Source organism: Fragaria vesca, linkage group LG5 (genome assembly GCF_000184155.1).
Source record: "Fragaria vesca subsp. vesca linkage group LG5, FraVesHawaii_1.0, whole genome shotgun sequence".
In the NCBI taxonomy this organism is placed as follows: domain Eukaryota; kingdom Viridiplantae; phylum Streptophyta; class Magnoliopsida; order Rosales; family Rosaceae; genus Fragaria; species Fragaria vesca.
The window spans coordinates 520005-538238 of record NC_020495.1 but is presented as its reverse complement, the minus strand read 5'-3'; the positions used below and the strand labels follow the sequence as shown (position 1 = coordinate 538238).

At 38.2% G+C, this 18234-nt stretch overlaps 2 protein-coding genes across 2 annotated transcripts; one reads left to right on the top strand and one right to left on the bottom strand.

Moving 5' to 3' along the window:
• The first annotated feature begins 2307 nt into the window (after window positions 1-2307).
• Window positions 2308-10378, top strand: LOC101305942 (armadillo repeat-containing kinesin-like protein 3-like). The gene is made up of 19 exons (XM_004298664.1): window positions 2308-2503; window positions 3206-3306; window positions 3409-3531; window positions 3937-4122; window positions 4259-4480; window positions 4615-4771; window positions 5009-5158; window positions 5514-5602; window positions 5810-6013; window positions 6246-6392; window positions 7288-7419; window positions 7520-7651; window positions 7769-7904; window positions 8012-8104; window positions 8458-8583; window positions 8673-8798; window positions 9404-9547; window positions 9699-9827; window positions 9922-10378. Exons 1-19 carry the CDS (start codon window positions 2308-2310, stop codon window positions 10080-10082), a joined length of 2754 nt encoding a protein of 917 aa, XP_004298712.1. The 3' UTR covers window positions 10083-10378.
• A 3098-nt stretch (window positions 10379-13476) lies between these two features.
• On the bottom strand, window positions 13477-15169 carry LOC101305662 (putative DNA-binding protein ESCAROLA-like). The gene has a single exon (XM_004298663.1). The coding sequence runs from the start codon at window positions 14734-14736 to the stop codon at window positions 13807-13809; it is 930 nt and encodes a 309-aa protein (XP_004298711.1). The 5' UTR covers window positions 14737-15169; the 3' UTR covers window positions 13477-13806.
• Between the last annotated feature and the right edge of the window lie 3065 nt (window positions 15170-18234).

Here is an 18234-nt window from a genome sequence, read left to right as displayed (position 1 = left end):
TTCTCCCTTTTCCCCAGTGCCACCACCCTTTCAGAGCTAAAAAGATGTAAAACCTATCACTTTATGCCAAGAACCACCCAATATGAAATTCATGTGTACCACCCATGAAGCTTTGATCATCTCCTTGGACCATTATACAGTGATATATTGGTCACCTTCGATAGTGACCATAATTGAACGTGAAGTTTTAAGCCAAGAATGTACATCATGCTTAACACTTGTATACGTGTAATGGCGCTATGTTTCTCTTTTTTCTATTAAGAGGTAATTTTGTAGGTACACTGATAGTTATATGAACTTGTATATATCTCTCCTGTATATATCATTGCTGTTATAGCAAAATTTCAGATACAGATTGATGCATAATGCGGTCTGGCGTCTCTGCTGCCACCACAAAGGCACAAAGTGTGTGTCTTTCACTTTCTAAGGAGCTTTATTGCTCTGCAAATCTTAGCTTCTTTTTTCTTCAAAGCAATTAAGCTCAGTCAATAGAGGGCCCCGAGATATAGACTTGTAAGCTACTTGAATGGTGGAGCAAAGCTCAAGTGTTAAATCACACACTCATTCTTCGCTTCAAACTTTAATTTAGGTAGGTTGAGGCTGAGAGAGCAACTTCCGACCACCACTTTGAAACTGACCGTCCTGACCCTCTCATCTGCCACCTCTCATTTTAACTCCGGTTGGCATCTACTGATGCATCGAGTCATAGCTAATGCAATGTATCAAGAAGAGAAATTACTACATCGGTCTATCTTAATCATACTGTATGCTACTACTTTCATGGATGAACACTATCTTTCTTAATCAGAAAGATTCTCATCGAGTCTTTTCACAGTCCCTACAAATTCCTTCGTTAACTTTCAAGAAGACAAGTGAAAATTAAGGTTTACTTTGATGATTATTGGGGGCCTTTTGATCATATGGACCTTCCCTAAAGCAAAATTTAGGAGGTCCCTTCTGCCAGAAAAGCTGGTGTACACGAAACCTTTGATTTCAGTAGTGTTGTTCTATTAACAAAGTTGTTAATGCTCTTTTTGGCACCATAAAAATTCAAAAACTTGTTCATCAATAGTAAACAATCTTCAGTGAGCCTTTCTTTTGCTCACTTTGATGTCTTTCTTGTAAAAGCTTAAGCTCATCTTTCTCTTTGCTTTTTGGGCCCTGGATCATCATTCTGCTTATCCAGTTTTCTGATCATCATTGCCGATTCCCTACTTTGTTTTGAAAGTTTTTTGATTCAGATGGCGCCATTTATCAAGCTTCAAGCGAGTGATGAATGAAGTCTATTCTAGGTACACTGGAATTCCATTGTTCTTGGTTAATTTTACTGGGGCCATTGCTTCATCATACATTTGGAAGTCTGACATAGAAAATTGCTGAGGTAATTGCTTAACCAATGGTTCTGTCACTTTCAGTAAAACTTGCCCCTTTCAGTAATCCAACTATTCCATTTTTAGTCGGTCATGGGATTTGTATTAATTAAACAAACATTAGCTTCAACAGCACGTCTAATAGAAAAAACAGTTGAGAAATTAAATAAAAACTAATGCTTTCCTACATGTTAATCACTTCGATAAAGGTCACTTCACAAATAGATTTGAACACAGAAATGATTAGAGAATTCTACGTTATTGCTTCTAAAGATAAACTTATAAAATGCAAATGATATTTTTTCGAACGAGAATATGTGTGGATCGTGACTATTGTTTTTAAACAAAATCACATTATAATATTTCATAACATATCAAAACTACATTTCATATGAAGAACAAGAACAATCAAACAATCATTCCATAACATCAAACAATCAAACTCGAACATTATAGCACAAAATTATGGTTAGAACAAAAAACTTTCCAAGAGAGAAGAACAAGAACTTGGTCCCCAAACCCAAACAAAGGGGGCACGGTCGTAACTTTCGGCCTTTTAAACAGTTAAAACCCCCGTTAATGCCAATAATGGGGACCTACTAAGCTGCGACGGGACCATCACTACTCTCTCACTTTAATCAAAAGTAAACCAAGTCAATCTCTCTCTCTCTCTTTTTCTCTCTTCAAACGCTTCGATTCAGGAAGCAAAATCAAACACACCCGGATTTATCTGAGTCACATCCCACACGATTACTCCCCACTACCACTTCGAAACTTGAAACTACTACGACTACTACTGCTGTCTCTACTGCTTCATCTGCATTCAAGACACACCAACTTAACCTGGGTCTTTCTCAATTTCCAAAACAGAGACTTGGGTTTTTCTGGGTTTTGTCTAAAGCTTTCAAAGACTCGTGCTTTTGTGTTTCTGGGTGCAATGGCCGCTTCAGGCGGGTATAATTACCGAGATGCCACTACTCAGAGAGGCTCTGTGAAGGTGGATAGGCCTCTTTCTGTCAATTCCAACCCCAAGTCCTCTGTAAAGTCCAAGCCTTTGGTTCCTCCTCGCCGGAACAGCACTGGCTCTGTCGCCGGTGGCGGTGCTGGAGCTGCCTCTAAGGATAATACTGGAGGTGGGTTTTTTGTTTCAAGCATTTTGTGGTTTTGGGTTTGAAATGTTTGAAGGAATGAAGAGAAATGAGTTAGTCATGACAAATTTAGAACTGAGAGGCCTCTTTGACTAATATAGGCAATAATGTTATATTCTTTTCTGGGGATGAATAGCTATTCCATCTTTTTGGTTCCAAGTTTCAAATTTTCAATGCATTTCAAGTTTAGGGGAATTTGTTTGTCCTAAGAAAATTTGTTTGTCCTAAGAATATTGAGTTGGGTATACGAGTTATTTGGTTTTGATATGGAGTCTGTAAACCGGGTTAATCATGTAGAAACATGCCTGTGAAAATGGTTTTCCACATGACTATGGTTGAGAAGTTCGTGCCTGCTTTGTGTTGGAAGACTTAAGCCTTTTTCTTTAAGCTTATGTTCTATATATGATTTGTATCGTTTTGATTGTAAATTTGACTGCTAGATTAGTGTAGTTTAATCTTTGTTGGAGAAGTAATTGTCAGTTTCTTCTGTAGGTTGTTATAATTATTTATAGTCTTCCTGTTTCACTTGCATCTTGCAACACTTATCCGTAACTGAATATCTGGTATTCAAATCACTGGGATCTGAGCAATTCTTCCTGTTGTGAATTCCTTTACTCTCCTGTATTTTGTGTTTTTGAAATGTTAGATTTATAGCTGTTGATTTGACTTTGCTTTTCTTGAGCCTAGTTCCTGGAAGAGTCCGAGTAGCTGTAAGATTGCGGCCACGTAACTCTGATGAAATGGTCTTGGATGCTGATTTTGCTGATATTGTAGAATTACAGCCAGAGGTACCTGCTAAGACTTAGTATATTGATAGCTAACTATCCTTATTAAATTAATAATCTGCTTTTATGGTCCGTGCAATTTAATCATGTTCTGTTCTGTTTCAGCTTAAACGATTGAAACTTCGGAGAAACAATTGGGACTTGGATACTTATGAGTTTGATGAAGTTCTTACAGAGTTTGCATCACAAAAGCGTGTTTATGAAGTAGTGGCAAAGCCTGTTGTAGAGGTGCGTATATATAAAGCTTCAGTTTTTGTTACAAGTTGATAATTGTGGTTCCTCAATCGAAGTAGAAGTCTTCCTACAAATTTGGTCTAGTGACACTATCTAAGGTTCCAGATATTTTTTAATGTACATGTTACTCGTAGTTTGCATCTTCATCCAAATTATGTACTGGCTTGGATTCAATTGCATGTGCAGTATACACTATACCCTAGCTGGTAGAATTAGGTTCCAAAGATTGTCATGGCTAGCATGCCCAATTGGTGTTTTTTCAGCCAAGGACTAAGGGGATTGTGAATTGTATAATCATTTACTATCCTATTCGAATGGGTAAAGATTTTTTTCCAATTTCTTCTATATTTTGTGGAATTTCCTTCGAGTGACATGTCATCTTGTAATTTCCTTCGCCAGAGTGTTCTGGAAGGTTATAATGGGACAGTCATGGCATATGGCCAGACTGGTACAGGAAAGACGTATACACTTGGACGACTTGGAGAGGAGGATACTGCTGCTCGTGGAATAATGGTCCGTGCCATGGAAGACATTTTAGCAGATGTATCTCTGGACTCTGATTCTTTGTCAGTCTCGTACCTGCAGGTTGATGAACTCTCAATCTGGTCTTTATATTTTTAATAGCATTGTTATTATTGGTATACAACAAGTTTTATTCGACCTTTTTCACTGATGACTAATGACTATGGTATCTCTAACATTCTGGTTCTATACATGTCAGCTTTACATGGAAACCATACATGACCTACTTGATCCAGCAAATGATAGCATTTCTATAGTGGAAGACCCCAAAACCGGTGATGTCTCACTGCCAGGGGCAAGCCTAGTTGAAATCAGGGACCACAAGAGTTTCGTGGAACTACTAAGATTAGGGGAAGCTCACCGCTTTGCTACTAATACAAAACTGAATACTGAATCTTCTCGTAGCCATGCTATTCTGATGGTAAGTAGTTTATACTTCTCTTTTTACGAGGCTTGTGTGTTTATTGGTTGGTGAAGATTTTGTAACCTGGCAATATTCAAGTATTAAGAGAAATTTTATATGCTAATAAAAAAGGGAGATTTCAAATGTTACAGGTACACGTAAAAAAGTCTGTAAAGGGAAGAGATTCAGCTCTTTCAAGCCAAAATGTCAATAACTCCCATACTGTTAAAAGTCTGAAGCCTCCTGTTGTTCGAAAGAGCAAGTTAGTTGTAGTGGATCTTGCTGGTTCAGAGCGTATCGACAAATCAGGTGTGCATCCATAAATATATTGGAATTGTTTCCTGTTTTCGTTTTCTATTTCCTGTTACTTCAACCTACTCCGGAAGAAAGATCTCTCTCTTTATATTCCTGCATTCATTATCTCAGAAAATCGGAGCATTTCTGGCCATAACTTTAAGAGGTTAATAAAGAAGAGATAGCTTTTTAGAAGGACTGATTGGGGGGAGGTCTCATTTGGTCTTTTTGTTGATCTATTTTGTATGCCAGGAAGTGAAGGACATACATTAGAGGAAGCGAAATCAATCAATCTCTCATTAAGTGCACTGGGAAAGTGCATTAATGCATTGGCCGAGAACAGTTCCCATATTCCTGTTCGAGATTCAAAACTTACAAGATTGCTTCGGGATTCATTTGGAGGTAAGATGGGGTTTCAACTTCATATTTTACTAGAGTAAATCAGGATATGTTATGTCCATCCTGTGTATACTTTTGAAAGTTTTACCTGGCTAGCTTGGGTATATTCTGTTTTCCTTTCTTTTTTTCTTTTTTTTTTGAGAAGTCCTCCCTCCGTAGATTAAAATCTGTTTGTTTGCTAAAATAAATAGAGTTGTCTCCCAGGTCTTTGCACGCTGATTTTACATAATGATTTCCCCCATCATACACCCCCAGATGAAAGAAAAGAATAATATTGATAGATTAATAAAGAAAAATTCTCTCTACATTTTAGATATTTTAACATTTATAGATGCCTGATACCAGTAAATTTTAACAGGCACAGCAAGGACTTCACTGGTTGTTACTATCGGTCCATCACCGCGACATCGAGGAGAGACAGCTAGTACTATTATGTTTGGACAGCGGGTGGGTTCCCAGATCACTTTTTTCTACAACTCTCATTTTGCATTTCTGGTATAGTTGGTAGTCATCTTTGGAAAAAAAAAATTGCTAGCATAAGTTAGCAATATCTTCTCCTTGATGCATTACAATTATTTTGAAAACTCTTCTTAAGCAAAAATAAAATAAAAAATGTTATTATTTTCAATATACTAATGTGTTGCGTTTACTCAGGCTATGAAAGTGGAAAACATGTTGAAACTGAAGGAGGAATTCGACTATAAAAGTTTGTCAAGAAGACTAGATATACAATTAGACAAACTCATTGCAGAACATGAAAGACAACAGAAAGCATTTGAGGATGAGATTGAAAGAATAGCCACAGAAGCTCAAAATCAAATGTCAGAGGTTGAAAAGAACTATGAAGATGCGCTGGAGGCAAGTTTTTGTTTTAAAATCATGGAAAGTTGACAATCACACAGTTATACAGTTAAAAAAATGTTTTCTTTACTGATTCAACACTGTTTTTGTGGCTCATTATACAAATGAAAATATGGCCTCATTTAAGTTTTTAAAGCATTGGAAGAAAAATATATAGATATTGTCCTGCTTACCTCGAGTGTGTAAATTTGATTATGTTTATTGAACTCCTTATATTTATCCCATGTAGAAGGAAAGATTGAAATATCAGAAGGATTATATGGAATCAATAAAGAAGCTTGAAGAGCAGTTGGTGATGAATCAGCCAAAGCATGACTTTGAAAAAGTCACAAATGGACCCAAGGACGATGGATCTAATGTCACATCGAGCAAAGAGGTATAATTCTCCACTTCTTTCTTGTTCTATGCTCTTTCTGATAGCACTATAGCAGTGTCGTAGTGAATTGTTTGTGTTTCACAAGGGCTTCTGGCTTGTAGTTGAAAATTTCTTATCTTTGTTAGGTCTTCTATGATTCTGAATTGATGATTAATCAGGTTGAGCCAGACCTATTATATGTGTACTATTCTTTTTCGCTGTTATTTTCGTGCATAAATGGGTGAAGTGGATAAATCAATTGGTAGATCTTGTTTAAATGCCCCTGGCTCGCTTTATAATGATCGTTGATTTCAATTATCCATCATTTGCAGAATTTTGAGAAGAAAAGCTGCAGTAGAAAGATTAATAAACTGGTGCTTTATAAATGTGTGTGTGTGTGTGTGTGTGTCAATAAAAAAGGTATATGGTAAACAGGTTACCTGGTAGGCCAGGTAGAGATACTACCTACTACACCTTCTGTGGATAATACCTGCTACACCTTCCTCTGGTATGGAGAAGTCGTGTCACTGGGAGTGTATGGGTATTGTCGTTACGTCACCCACGTGAATTTCTTCTATTTTTGGCTCTAAACATGTTCTTGAATATTGTCTTTCATGCGGGGAAGTAACATATCATCATGCATTTTATCAAGGTCACAAGTTAAATTTTAGGGACGATTAGTAATTGGAATACATTATGTGACTTATGAAGTTGCTTCTTCTGTTTTCTCTCATTTTAAGCACAATGTTATATTGGTTTCCAGCTGCCTTTCACATTAAGTTTTCACAATCGATCAAGTAGTGGTCCCTTGATTTACATGATATATTTTCTTATTGCCCCTGCCACTGATATTTTAGCTCTTGTTTTTATTTTATGTTGTGTTGAGGAGTATTCCTAAGAAGTTTATTATACCCAGATTTGCAAGTTGCATGTTGAGGAAATTGATGACTTGCGAAAGTTGCTCCAGCGAGAGACAAGTCTTAGGAAGGCTGCTGAAGAGGAAAGCAATAATCTTAAGAGTCAACTGACACAATGGAAAAGGTCAGAGGTGCGTCTCATAACCAGTTTAATGATTCTGATATCATATCATTGAATCGATCTTTGAAATCTTGCGGATGTTACATAGAGAAATTATTTTGATGTGGTAGGCAGCTGCAAATTCAGAGATCTCAAAGCTTCGTAAGATGCTTGAAGATGAGGCACATCAGAAAGAGAAACTTGAAGTAGAAATAGCAGCACTTCACAGTCAGTTGTTGCAAATGAGCTTTGATGCTGATGAGGTATGCTGTATGTAAAGTTTATAACTCTTATTGGGAATCATCTATTTCCTGATTGTTGGCAGCAATTCCATGGTATCCACAGTCCTGACATGCGCATTAACACATATGCTCTTGCAGACAAGTAGACAACTTGATAAGAGTGGTCCTGGAAAAGTTGGTGGCCTTGACTCCCTCATGACTCAAGTTAGGCATCTACAGCTTAATGATTCAGGAAATGAGGACAAAGCCTCAATAGCAAAAATCTTCGAACAAGGTTGCAGTTTTCACTTGATGCTATATCATATAACATTCATCAAATTTTTCTCTTCTTTTTTTTTTTTCTTTTGTTTACTTATTACTAATGGTATGTAATATAATTAGTGGGATTGCAAAAGATCTTGTCATTACTTGAAGCTGAAGACAATGACGTGCGAATTCATGCCGTTAAAGTTGTAGCAAATCTTGCTGCTGAAGGTGATTTCACTTCTTTACCTTGTTCATTTTCCTTGCCTTGCTACTGCCACTTACATGCTTATTTTCTGAAGTTCTCAAATTCAATGCGCCAGCATGTTACTGATATTACCTGTGGCATAATAGTTTCTAAGAACATCTCTTCTGATGTAGAGACTAGAGAGTAAATACATATTTATACTTAAAGTAGCATAGCATTTAGTTTTAAAGGACCACTAAATAGCAGATCTGTGGGAGTTATCTATGAGAAAAGAAAATAAAAAAACTAGCACAACTGATTTCTAAGATCTTTTTCCTCTTCCAAATATGTTGGTAAACATTGCAAGCAGTAATACCTGTTTCCCCATAATTTGCAGAAGCAAATCAGGAGAAAATTGTAGAAGCTGGTGGTCTCACATCCTTGTTGATGTTACTTAAAACCTCTGAGGATGAAACCATACATAGAGTTGCAGCAGGTGCCATTGCAAATTTAGCAATGAATGGTAAAATCATTAGTCCCTAGTCCATGATTCTTCAGAGATATTGCAAATGTTGGCTAATAATCGGCTCTATAATTTGGCTTTGAACTCAGAAACCAACCAGGAGCTGATAATGAATCAAGGGGGAATTAGTTTGTTATCTATGACAGCAGCCAATGGTGAAGATCCACAAACACTTCGAATGGTTGCTGGAGCCATTGCTAACCTTTGCGGAAATGGTGAGCCTTCTGACCTCTTTGAAGTTCATTTCTTCAGATTTGTTAATCCTAGAAGACAGCAAGTTGCAAGAAGTTATAAATGAGTTCAATTAAATCTATGAACCTTACTCCTACTTAGGATTAGATGAAAATGTAGCAAGCAAACATTATCAACAGGGAAGTAAAGTACTGGCTGTGCCAGAATTAGTTGTTAATCATACTTGTATCTATTGTTGTTTTGCTAAATACTGTGTCTGGGTCAATACAAACAAAGAACTATTTCTCTAGAGAAAATAGAAGAGGACGAAAACAAAAGGAGGGAAAGGATTGTGAAGAACTACAGAGAAGTTGGGCTTTTATTTTAAATGTCTATGCTCTAGTCTGAAAAGATTTACATCATGGCCTAATGTCAAACATATCTTTTACTGATTCAATAAAAAGTACTTGTTTGAATCTACTCCCTAAATCAGCCCAATCCCCTAATCATATCCTTAATCACCTCAAATGTTAGATGTAGGATCTCCATCATTCTTCAGCAGGGAACTCTTTATCTACTTTCCAGATAAAATCTAATTTTTGTTGCTATATTCTGCTGTCATCAACAACAATGTGATTGCATTGTTCAGATAAATTACAGAGCAAGCTAAGAGCTGAAGGTGGCATTAAGGCATTGCTTGGAATGGTCAGATGTGGGCATCCAGATGTTCTTGCACAAGTTGCTCGTGGGATTGCAAATTTCGCGAAATGCGAGTCTAGGGCCTCTACACAAGGTAAAAGACTATCATAAAGGTCTTTCTGTGGTTGTCTTCAAATCATTCTGTGCTTATCGAAATTGAGACTTATTAGTGAAGAATTATTGCATTTAAGCAGCTAAAGTCTTATCATCCTTCGTACTGAACTAATGTGGTTATTTAAATTTAGGGACCAAAAACGGAAAGTCTCTTTTGATTGAGGACGGTGCACTTTCATGGATTGTACAGAATGCTAATAATGAAGCCTCACCAATCAGGCGCCATATTGAGCTAGCACTATGCCACTTAGCACAACATGGTAAACTTTCCTTGCTCTTTCTTATGTTCCCACCATGAACAAGCTAATCCTCTGTGGATAGTTTGCTGAAAATGTAGAATTCACTATTTTTCAGAAACAAATGCAAAAGATATGATCAGTGGTGGTGCCTTGTGGGAGCTTGTACGCATTTCACGAGACTGTTCGCGTGAAGACATAAGAACTCTTGCATATCGGACACTAACTTCTAGCCCCACCTTCCAAGGTGAACTGAGGCGGCTGCGGATTAATAATTAAGAGTCGTGAAATAATGGAACTGATATGAAGTGTGGAAGATGCACAGCAAGGTCGCAAGCATGGGATTTGATTCTTGCAAATCGACAAAAAGGAATGCTTGCAACTAGAGGTTGACTATCTTGTTTCTGAGGAACTCACCATACTGACTGACATGCCTTTGTTTAGTCCTAATGTTTAGTTGAGGTCTGCACAAAAACCCTAATTCCTTTATCATTATTATCGTTAGATTATGTTTTGAGTTTTCATTCCATCAGTGCTTCAAATTAGTTTGTACATTGATGCCAGGACAAATAGGAAACCAGGAAAATGCTTTTGCATCTCTTTGTAAATAAACTGTAATTGTCTTGATGCCGGTGCTGAAACTTTGACAACCTCTGAATGCCATCCTCCACGTTAGGACTCTCACCTTCTACCTACAATGCACAAACATAAAGACAAAAGGCTTTTTGTACTTACACAGAGAATTTTAAGACACTTTCCCTATGAGTGTAGGAAATACTAACCCAATTTGCTAATACACTAGCCTCGGATTGTGAAGCAATCGAAAGCATGAAGAAAATTGAGTTGAGAGTGGAAGAAGCAATTGAGTTTAGGCAATATTCCATCCGCAACTGCACATTTAGCAAGCATGAAGAAAATCAAAGAGTGGAAGAAGCAATTGAGTTTAGAAATTTGGATCAAGAGATTCACTATCACATTTGTTCATTGGTTTTCAACTTCTCATTTGTTAGGCGGATTTTCTTCCACTTTTATGTTCTCCGTTCAAGCTAGGTCCAGCATAGACCGAATGCACTCAAATTCTATAAGACACTTGATGTGTTCATACTATGTTTCATGACCTCACCGTAGTCCTTGATCAGTTATTCTAACGCCCTAATTTGAGCTACAATAATAGGCTCTAATTAGTGATTTTTTTTTAATCAAGCCAATAAATATATTCATCACACGTAAGATAGATGGTTACATACCCAATCGCTATCATGGATAGACAGACAAGAAGTTAGTGGTAGTACCCACAGTGGTACATAGACAATAGATCTATCACTAGACATTTTAGAACGTAGAGGTAGCTGATAATCTTCTTCGGTATTACTCTAGAGAACACTAGAGAACTTACAACTACTTTAGAAAATAGACACATGCACGCCATAAGACGTATGAGGCACAACATGTGCTTAGAATCCTAATACACAAAATTGTATTTGGAATTATTTAGATATATTAAGATAGTTAAATAGAAAAATAACCCTTATGCCCAAAAGGAAATTAACCCTAGGTCCAATAGCAGTTAACCTAGCTCAGCCTCCATCATTGTTGTAGACAAGGTGAATGCGCACCAGCCGCCATGGTCATGCACTGTGCAGCCCCCGCTGTTCCTCGATGCCATTTCGCCGCCATGTCTTGTTGCTGACTAGACACCACCACGAAGAGAACACCCAACATCGCCGCACCCAAGACCACATCACTGCCGCCAATTTGAAACTAATGCACCACTTCCATCACCACACAAGAAAGGATGGAGAATCTGATGTACATCATCCTAACCCCGCCGCCCAAACATTATAACCATGGGTGTTCTTGTCTCCAAACACGATCCGAAAAAACCACGCCAGTTAAAATCTGGCATGAGCTTTCAGGCCAAAGAACCCCTTTAGATCAAAGGTTTCGTAACTCTCGTCGGCGCGAAACCGGCCAAGGACCACCACCAGACGGGGGTGATTTGGTGAAGGTTGAGGTTTTCTGGTTTTAGGGTTTAGAGAGAAGAGAGGCCTTTGTAGTAGCTAGAGATGCTCTAATTAGTGATTTATATCATGTACAAACCTGATTAATCATTTCTAGAGGTCTGCTCACCTAAGGGACAATCGAAGAGATTGTGAGAGACAAATAATGAACAATTAACCTGTGTTTTTGTTTTCAACCGTTACATTCACTAGTCTCTCAACTGTTAGTTATTAATTGACGAAGTATTATAAATTTTTTGTTCTACAGTTTTTCAAAATAATGGTGTTTAAGGATTCAGGGCTCCGACAATTATAAAACTTCTAAATCATGCATGCTTGGCGAATGGTACACTTGAGTTAACATGTACGTTTCGGCATATCATTGCATCTACATGTGTTTCATGTTACACCTTTCAAGTTGCCAAACCAATGCAAAGCTCCATTTTTGTTTATCATTCTTGTTTTCTAATCTCGTAACTGGAAAGTCGTCGTCTTTTAACATCCGTTACAACTGACAAAATAATGATATTTCTAACTTTGTGGTGAGTAGAAACTAAAGTCGAGAAATAATAATAATAATATAAACTAATAATAATTGTTGTCGATTCTCTAAAACCTCAAATTCAAAAACCTTTGAATTGAAAATCTGATTTTTTAAAAACCCTAACTTTCATGACTGTGTAACACTAACAAACAATTTTACCAATTTAGTAACGTGGCTTGTAAAACTTTAACAATTTAACATATAATGTATTGGATAGAATTACTCTTATGGGCAAGATATCATAGACTACAAACCAAAGTTCATCAGTTTAACTAGGAGTGACCCCAACATGCAAAAGAAATGGATAACTCTAGCTAGTAAGCTTTTAAAGCTTGCGGATCGAAAAGCAAAGCAAGGTGTAAGAAGGAGCTGCTAGTAGGAGATCACAGCTAGGAAGGAAGGAAGAAAGCTAGGTGCATGCCCAACCCTCATTCTCTGAACCCAAGAAAGGCAGAGAGAAAGAGATAGAGAGGATCCGGCCAAGTCCTGCTTGCTAGTTGTGGGCGTTTAATGGAAGAGTGTTGTTGTTGATGTTGTTTGCCTCGGAAAGGAGCTTCTTCAGCAATGCACGTGTAAACCAGTACCCAAATATATTCATGTCTCCCTATCCCAATATATTTCTGATCATATCTCCCCTCTCTCTCTTTCTCTCTAGAACTAACTAAAAGAAGGGGAAAGAAATACACATGGAAACTCTAATACGCCCATACCTCTTTGCTTCTATCTCTCGCGCATACTTAGCTACAGACTTTCAAACCCTCGATATCCTTCCAAACCTTGGTCAGCTTATATAGACAAAGTAATAATTACTCTTATCAGTATGCAGTATATGCATGTATATATAGTTGTGATTATTATACCATAATATGCTCTACATATTTATAATAGGTAACCATTAATATCATATGGTAGCCCAGAGAATCACATCAATGCAGGTTATCAGTTAACTAGTAGCTAGATGTGAGAGATATATAGCTAGAAACTCAAAAGCTAGTAGAAAGGAGAAGAACAAGGGCTTGATCAGCTTTTTCTTATTCATGGATAATGGAAGAATGGAATGAAAGAGTCATGTTCCTTCTTCTTGGCTACTGTCCTTTTAGGCTTTTACTAGATAATAAACACACAAAATGAAACTCTCACCAAGAATAATAATCCATGAATATACACAGTAGTCTTTCGATCAATCAAAGATGTAAAACATATAAATGGTACGTACCTAAATCATCGATCAAATGCTAGCTAAACCAAACTCAGAAAAAAAAAAAGAGAAAAAGAAACACATTAAAAACCTGAAAATGCTCGACAACCCAAATTCTGCTAGCTACATAGCTACTAGCCAGCTACAAAGTCTTGTGTCATCTTGGTAAGATGCAGGTGTGAAGAGAGGAGTACTGAATGACCATCTTGAACTGGAAAGGCTTCTTCTTGTTGTTGTTCTTCTTCAAGGACATCAATATGGTTAGAATGGAGGGCGGCCGGTAGCCCAGTACGCCGCTTCAGCCGGCAATTGCATGGAATTTAGGAGATTGGGAGGTAAACCATGGAAAAGAGGCGCATTTGTATTAGCAGCTTCGGCCAAAAGCTGTTGTTGCTGCTGTTGCTGCTGGTGCTGTTGTTGACCAACCGCGGTGGGAGACCCCATACTCCCTCCCGGCATTGGCATCGAACCCTCGTCCTCCTCCAGTGGAAGCCGCTCGTACGCGGCGTTGCTAAACGAGGCAGCCATAATCACCACCGGACCCGAAGCCAAAAGAGTCCCAACAACACTGCCTCCAACCACCTGCCCTTGCCCGCCTGCCAGATAAATGGTCAAACCAGTTGCCGCAGGCGGGGCTGGAGGTGGTAGGAAGGACCCTGCTAGGGACAAGATCTCAAATCGGCCGTGTAAAGTTACGACAGAGCCCGGGGTCGCTGGTTGCCTGAGGGTGACGTTGGTGACAGTCCCCGTGCCGCTCATAATGCAGACGCCTCTCTGGCGTCTGCGAGCAAAGGTGGCAACACTCTCCACTATGTCGCAGCCATCAGCGATTTCCATGACATGGGTTCGGAGAGCATTAGCACTATCTCGAGTAATGATGATGGGCGGCTTCGGCTTGTTTTTGGATCCGGCAGGCCTGCCTCTCGGTCTTCTTGTCATTTCCGATCCATCCCCGGAAACAGTGATGTTCAGCTCTTTGCTGCCTTCACCGCCATTTCCACTGTCGTTGTTGTTGTTGTCGATATCTCGCTCTCTTTTGGTTCCCTTGTTGAGGCCGCTGCTTCCGGTCTGCTCGTCTTCGGAGTTTTGCTGCTGGTGGTGGAACTGGTGGTGATGCTGCTGCTGCTGCTGCTGGTGATGGAGTTGGAAATCTCTAGTGTGGAAAGGAGGGGGAAGAGAATGGGCATCCATAATTCTATGCTTTAAATTGATTACTCAAATACAAAGAACCTATCTGTGAGAGGAAGTGATCAGAACCCAAGAAGATTGAGAATAGAAAATTGAGGGGGAGGTACTATTGCAAGCTAGATATATAGCTCAAAAGGTTATACAGATTTCAAAAGGAAAAGAAAGTGGGGAGGAGCAAAAGGGAATAAAGATTAAAAACAAAGAGGAGGATGAGTAACTAGTACTTCTGGCTTCTGGGGTTGTGTCTCTCTTTTTAAGCTTTGCTTTCCTGCTTTCCTGACCTCTTGTTTACTGCAAAAAAAACTAGCTTCACCAGAAAGATGGAGAGAATGAGCAGCAGATTTCTGCTGTCACCCACCGGATGGGAGCTGAATGGCCATGCTAGCTTCTTCACTCGCAGTTTGGTTGGGGAAGCTCTTGTGTGTGTGTTTGTGGGGATGTTGTTGAAGGTTTGGGGAAGGAGAGATGAGGAGCTAGGAAACAGGTATGGGAGTCATCTTGCTCAGCTGGGGTGTGTAGAGAGAGAGGGGGTCAGAGTTGGGTTAGGGTTAGATCGATGAGAAATAGATAGAGAGAAGTAGAAAGAGGGGTGAGGATGGATATGGGTTTGGTTTCGGTGTGACTACTACTGCGTGCTTATGGGCGGTGGAGTGGTCCCCACCTCTCTTTTTCTCTCTCTCTCTCTCTCTTTCATCAAAATGGGTTTGAAATTATGAGTTAAAATTGTCTAATTTTTTAGATTTGTTATTACCACTATAGTTTTAGTCATCTAATTTGGTCGGCCCTCTTTCAATTTCATCAACACATACATTTCGATCTATTACAAATGAGGGTGAAACTTGATCAAAAAGAAAAAACAACGGTGAAACTAAGTCAAAGTGATCAAAGTGATCATCGTCTGATCGATATGTTATCAAACTTCTTCATATTATGTAAAAATCTCATGTGTTTCTTATATATTTACTTATTATAGAGATGGACGAGCACTTAAGATAACTATTATATATGCTTCCATCGCTAATTAAGAAAATAGGGGAAAAACATTATACTTGTGTTATTCCAACATAATGGAGTGACAAAATTAAAAATAAGTACGAGTATGCATGAATGATAACTGGTAACTATCTTTTATCTTAAATAAGATTTAATTTATCAGTTCATGACATATATAGCATGTATTATATTCTACAAATTTGTTCATGTTGAACTACAAAGTGCAAAGCTTAACTATCGAAATGTAACTTAACGTTTATATCGAAACGTAATTTGAGTCTTCGATCCTATCTTAAGCCTATCGATGCTGCTAATTGGTAAATTAGCAAACTAACTAATTGATTAACCAAACCGAATTATACGATTTCAACTAGTAGAAGGTAAAGTTTGATTGAACAAGAAAACGAAAGGTGGACGAACATTGAAAAGTAGAATCAACTTTAGGAAGACAAATAACTAGCAACTTCGATGGAATTTTTCATGGAATCGATCAAATATATGGGGCTGGCACATCAAAACTGGACTAGATCGACTCTCGTGTACATTACACATGACCCACATGCAAATTCTATCTTTATCAAACGTATACAAACCTTAATGTTGGGTCTATATTGTCCACTTCCTTTTGTAACATGCCGCGTGTCTCCACCCCCGCTGTTGTCGCGTCCATTTTCTCCAATTTCATTTTCGGATGTTCATGTACTAAAACCCTAAAATGATTACTATAACCAGAGGAAGTTTACCTTTATCCAAATTATTTACCAAGTGATTCTTGAGCTCAAACCCGTAGTATCAAAATAAACGAAGTGCATTTCAAATGTTAAAGTCACACCGTCGGATCCATAATTCTCATGTACGTGTATATATATGTCTCTAAATCACATGAAACTGGACTAAATACAGAGTACCCATCTTGAATTGTTTTCTTACTTGATGCAAACTCTAAACTTAAAACGAATATATACAAATTAACATCCTCAATTAGTATATATGATCAATCGATATGAATGCTAATTAGTATCACATAGAAAATTATTCAGAAACACTTTTAAAGTTATCCTCAGTTTGGTACTTGATGTGTACCTTTCGTGGTTACCTTTTGGTAAGATCCTAATGATTTTAATTGGCCCGGGTGTATAGTTCCATTTGGCATAGGGTAATATTAACTATAACAAAAGTTTACTAGACTATAAAACAATCAAATCCAAAGAGTTCTTACTTGGATGCGTGTTTACTCCATAACTTCGAGGTTTGTGGATGATACTCTTTTATAAGGAAAGAATAATTGATTGAGATGGTTAGTCTTTATATTCGAACTACTTCTCTGTGACTGCAAAGGTGAAAGGCACTAGCAGTAATCGAACTAATGAGGATCGAAGAAGTTGTAGAAGAATGATGTATAACTCGCACCCGCATCTAAGAAAAGAGAATTGGCCGAACTAGTTTGATGATCAAGATTGATGGGTCCGAATCTTTCATTTTGTGCATTCACAGTTGTTTTCATTGGTGCAGAAGAGGAGTTCAGCAAAACACAATCATGGTCATAAAGAAACAAAGCCTAACACTGAGAAAGTCACTTTACAGGTACTACCATCATAACATTTTATTTGTTGAGAAGTGACAGAAGAAAGCTAACTAGAATGACCATGCCCGGACAGACATGAATCATATGATTAGTCATATATAGTTATAAGACACCTAAACCAATTTAACACCTTCGTAGTCTGAAATGAACTTAAATACAATTTGGTTAAGCTATCTTACTCCGTATAAACATTATCAACATAATTAAACATGCCGAAAATTCTGATTCAGTGCAGCAAATGAGCTACTAAGAGAGTGAGTGATGGATTGGAGAGTCTTGGGGATAATTAAATCATTTCATTTGGGTTCTATTACGTGAGATAAAATATACATGATTCACGAACATGGTCTCTTTGTAGTTTGTCTAGCTAGAGAAGTACGCAGTATGATATACGTGTGTATAAACAACACAATCAAATGAATTCTGAAGTACATATCTAGCTATAATCTATACAAGATCTGTTTTGGGAAAAACAGATCCAGAAGTACCATAACAAGCATTTGAGAGCTAGCAAGCTATAGCAGCTTAGCTAGAGATCGAGGGAGCACACAAATGATGATGATGATGATGGTGATCGAGGAGGAGAGGCATGGATGCATGTGTAAGTGAAAGAGTTGCACTAGAAAAGGCCAGCAAAGACAAACTAGAGGGAGAGAGAGACAGGTTGTGTGTAAGGTAAGGGTTGGTGGGAGGGAAGAGAGCAAGCATGGTTTGACCGCATAATAGATATTCCAGCTAACCCTAGCGTGGGAGTGAGAGCTAAAGACGCGTGGGTGGCGCTGACAATCTCTCTCTACCAGACAAGGAAAGCGCCACTGCACGAGCGCCGGAGAGTTTGCTGCAAACAAAACAAACTAAACACCGGTAACAACCAAACTCGATCTTCTCAAAATTAACCAGCTCACTCTTTCTCTCTCTCTCTC

Coding starts and splice junctions, on each gene's coding strand:
- LOC101305662 (XM_004298663.1), bottom strand. CDS start 14,736: ATGGATGCCCATTCTCTTCCCCCTCCTTTCCACACTAGAGATTTCCAA.
- LOC101305942 (XM_004298664.1), top strand. CDS start 2,308: ATGGCCGCTTCAGGCGGGTATAATTACCGAGATGCCACTACTCAGAGA. Junction 4,772..5,008: donor AGAGCGTATCGACAAATCAG/GTGTGCATCCAT, acceptor TTTGTATGCCAG/GAAGTGAAGGACATACATTA. Junction 7,420..7,519: donor CACAATGGAAAAGGTCAGAG/GTGCGTCTCATA, acceptor TTGATGTGGTAG/GCAGCTGCAAATTCAGAGAT.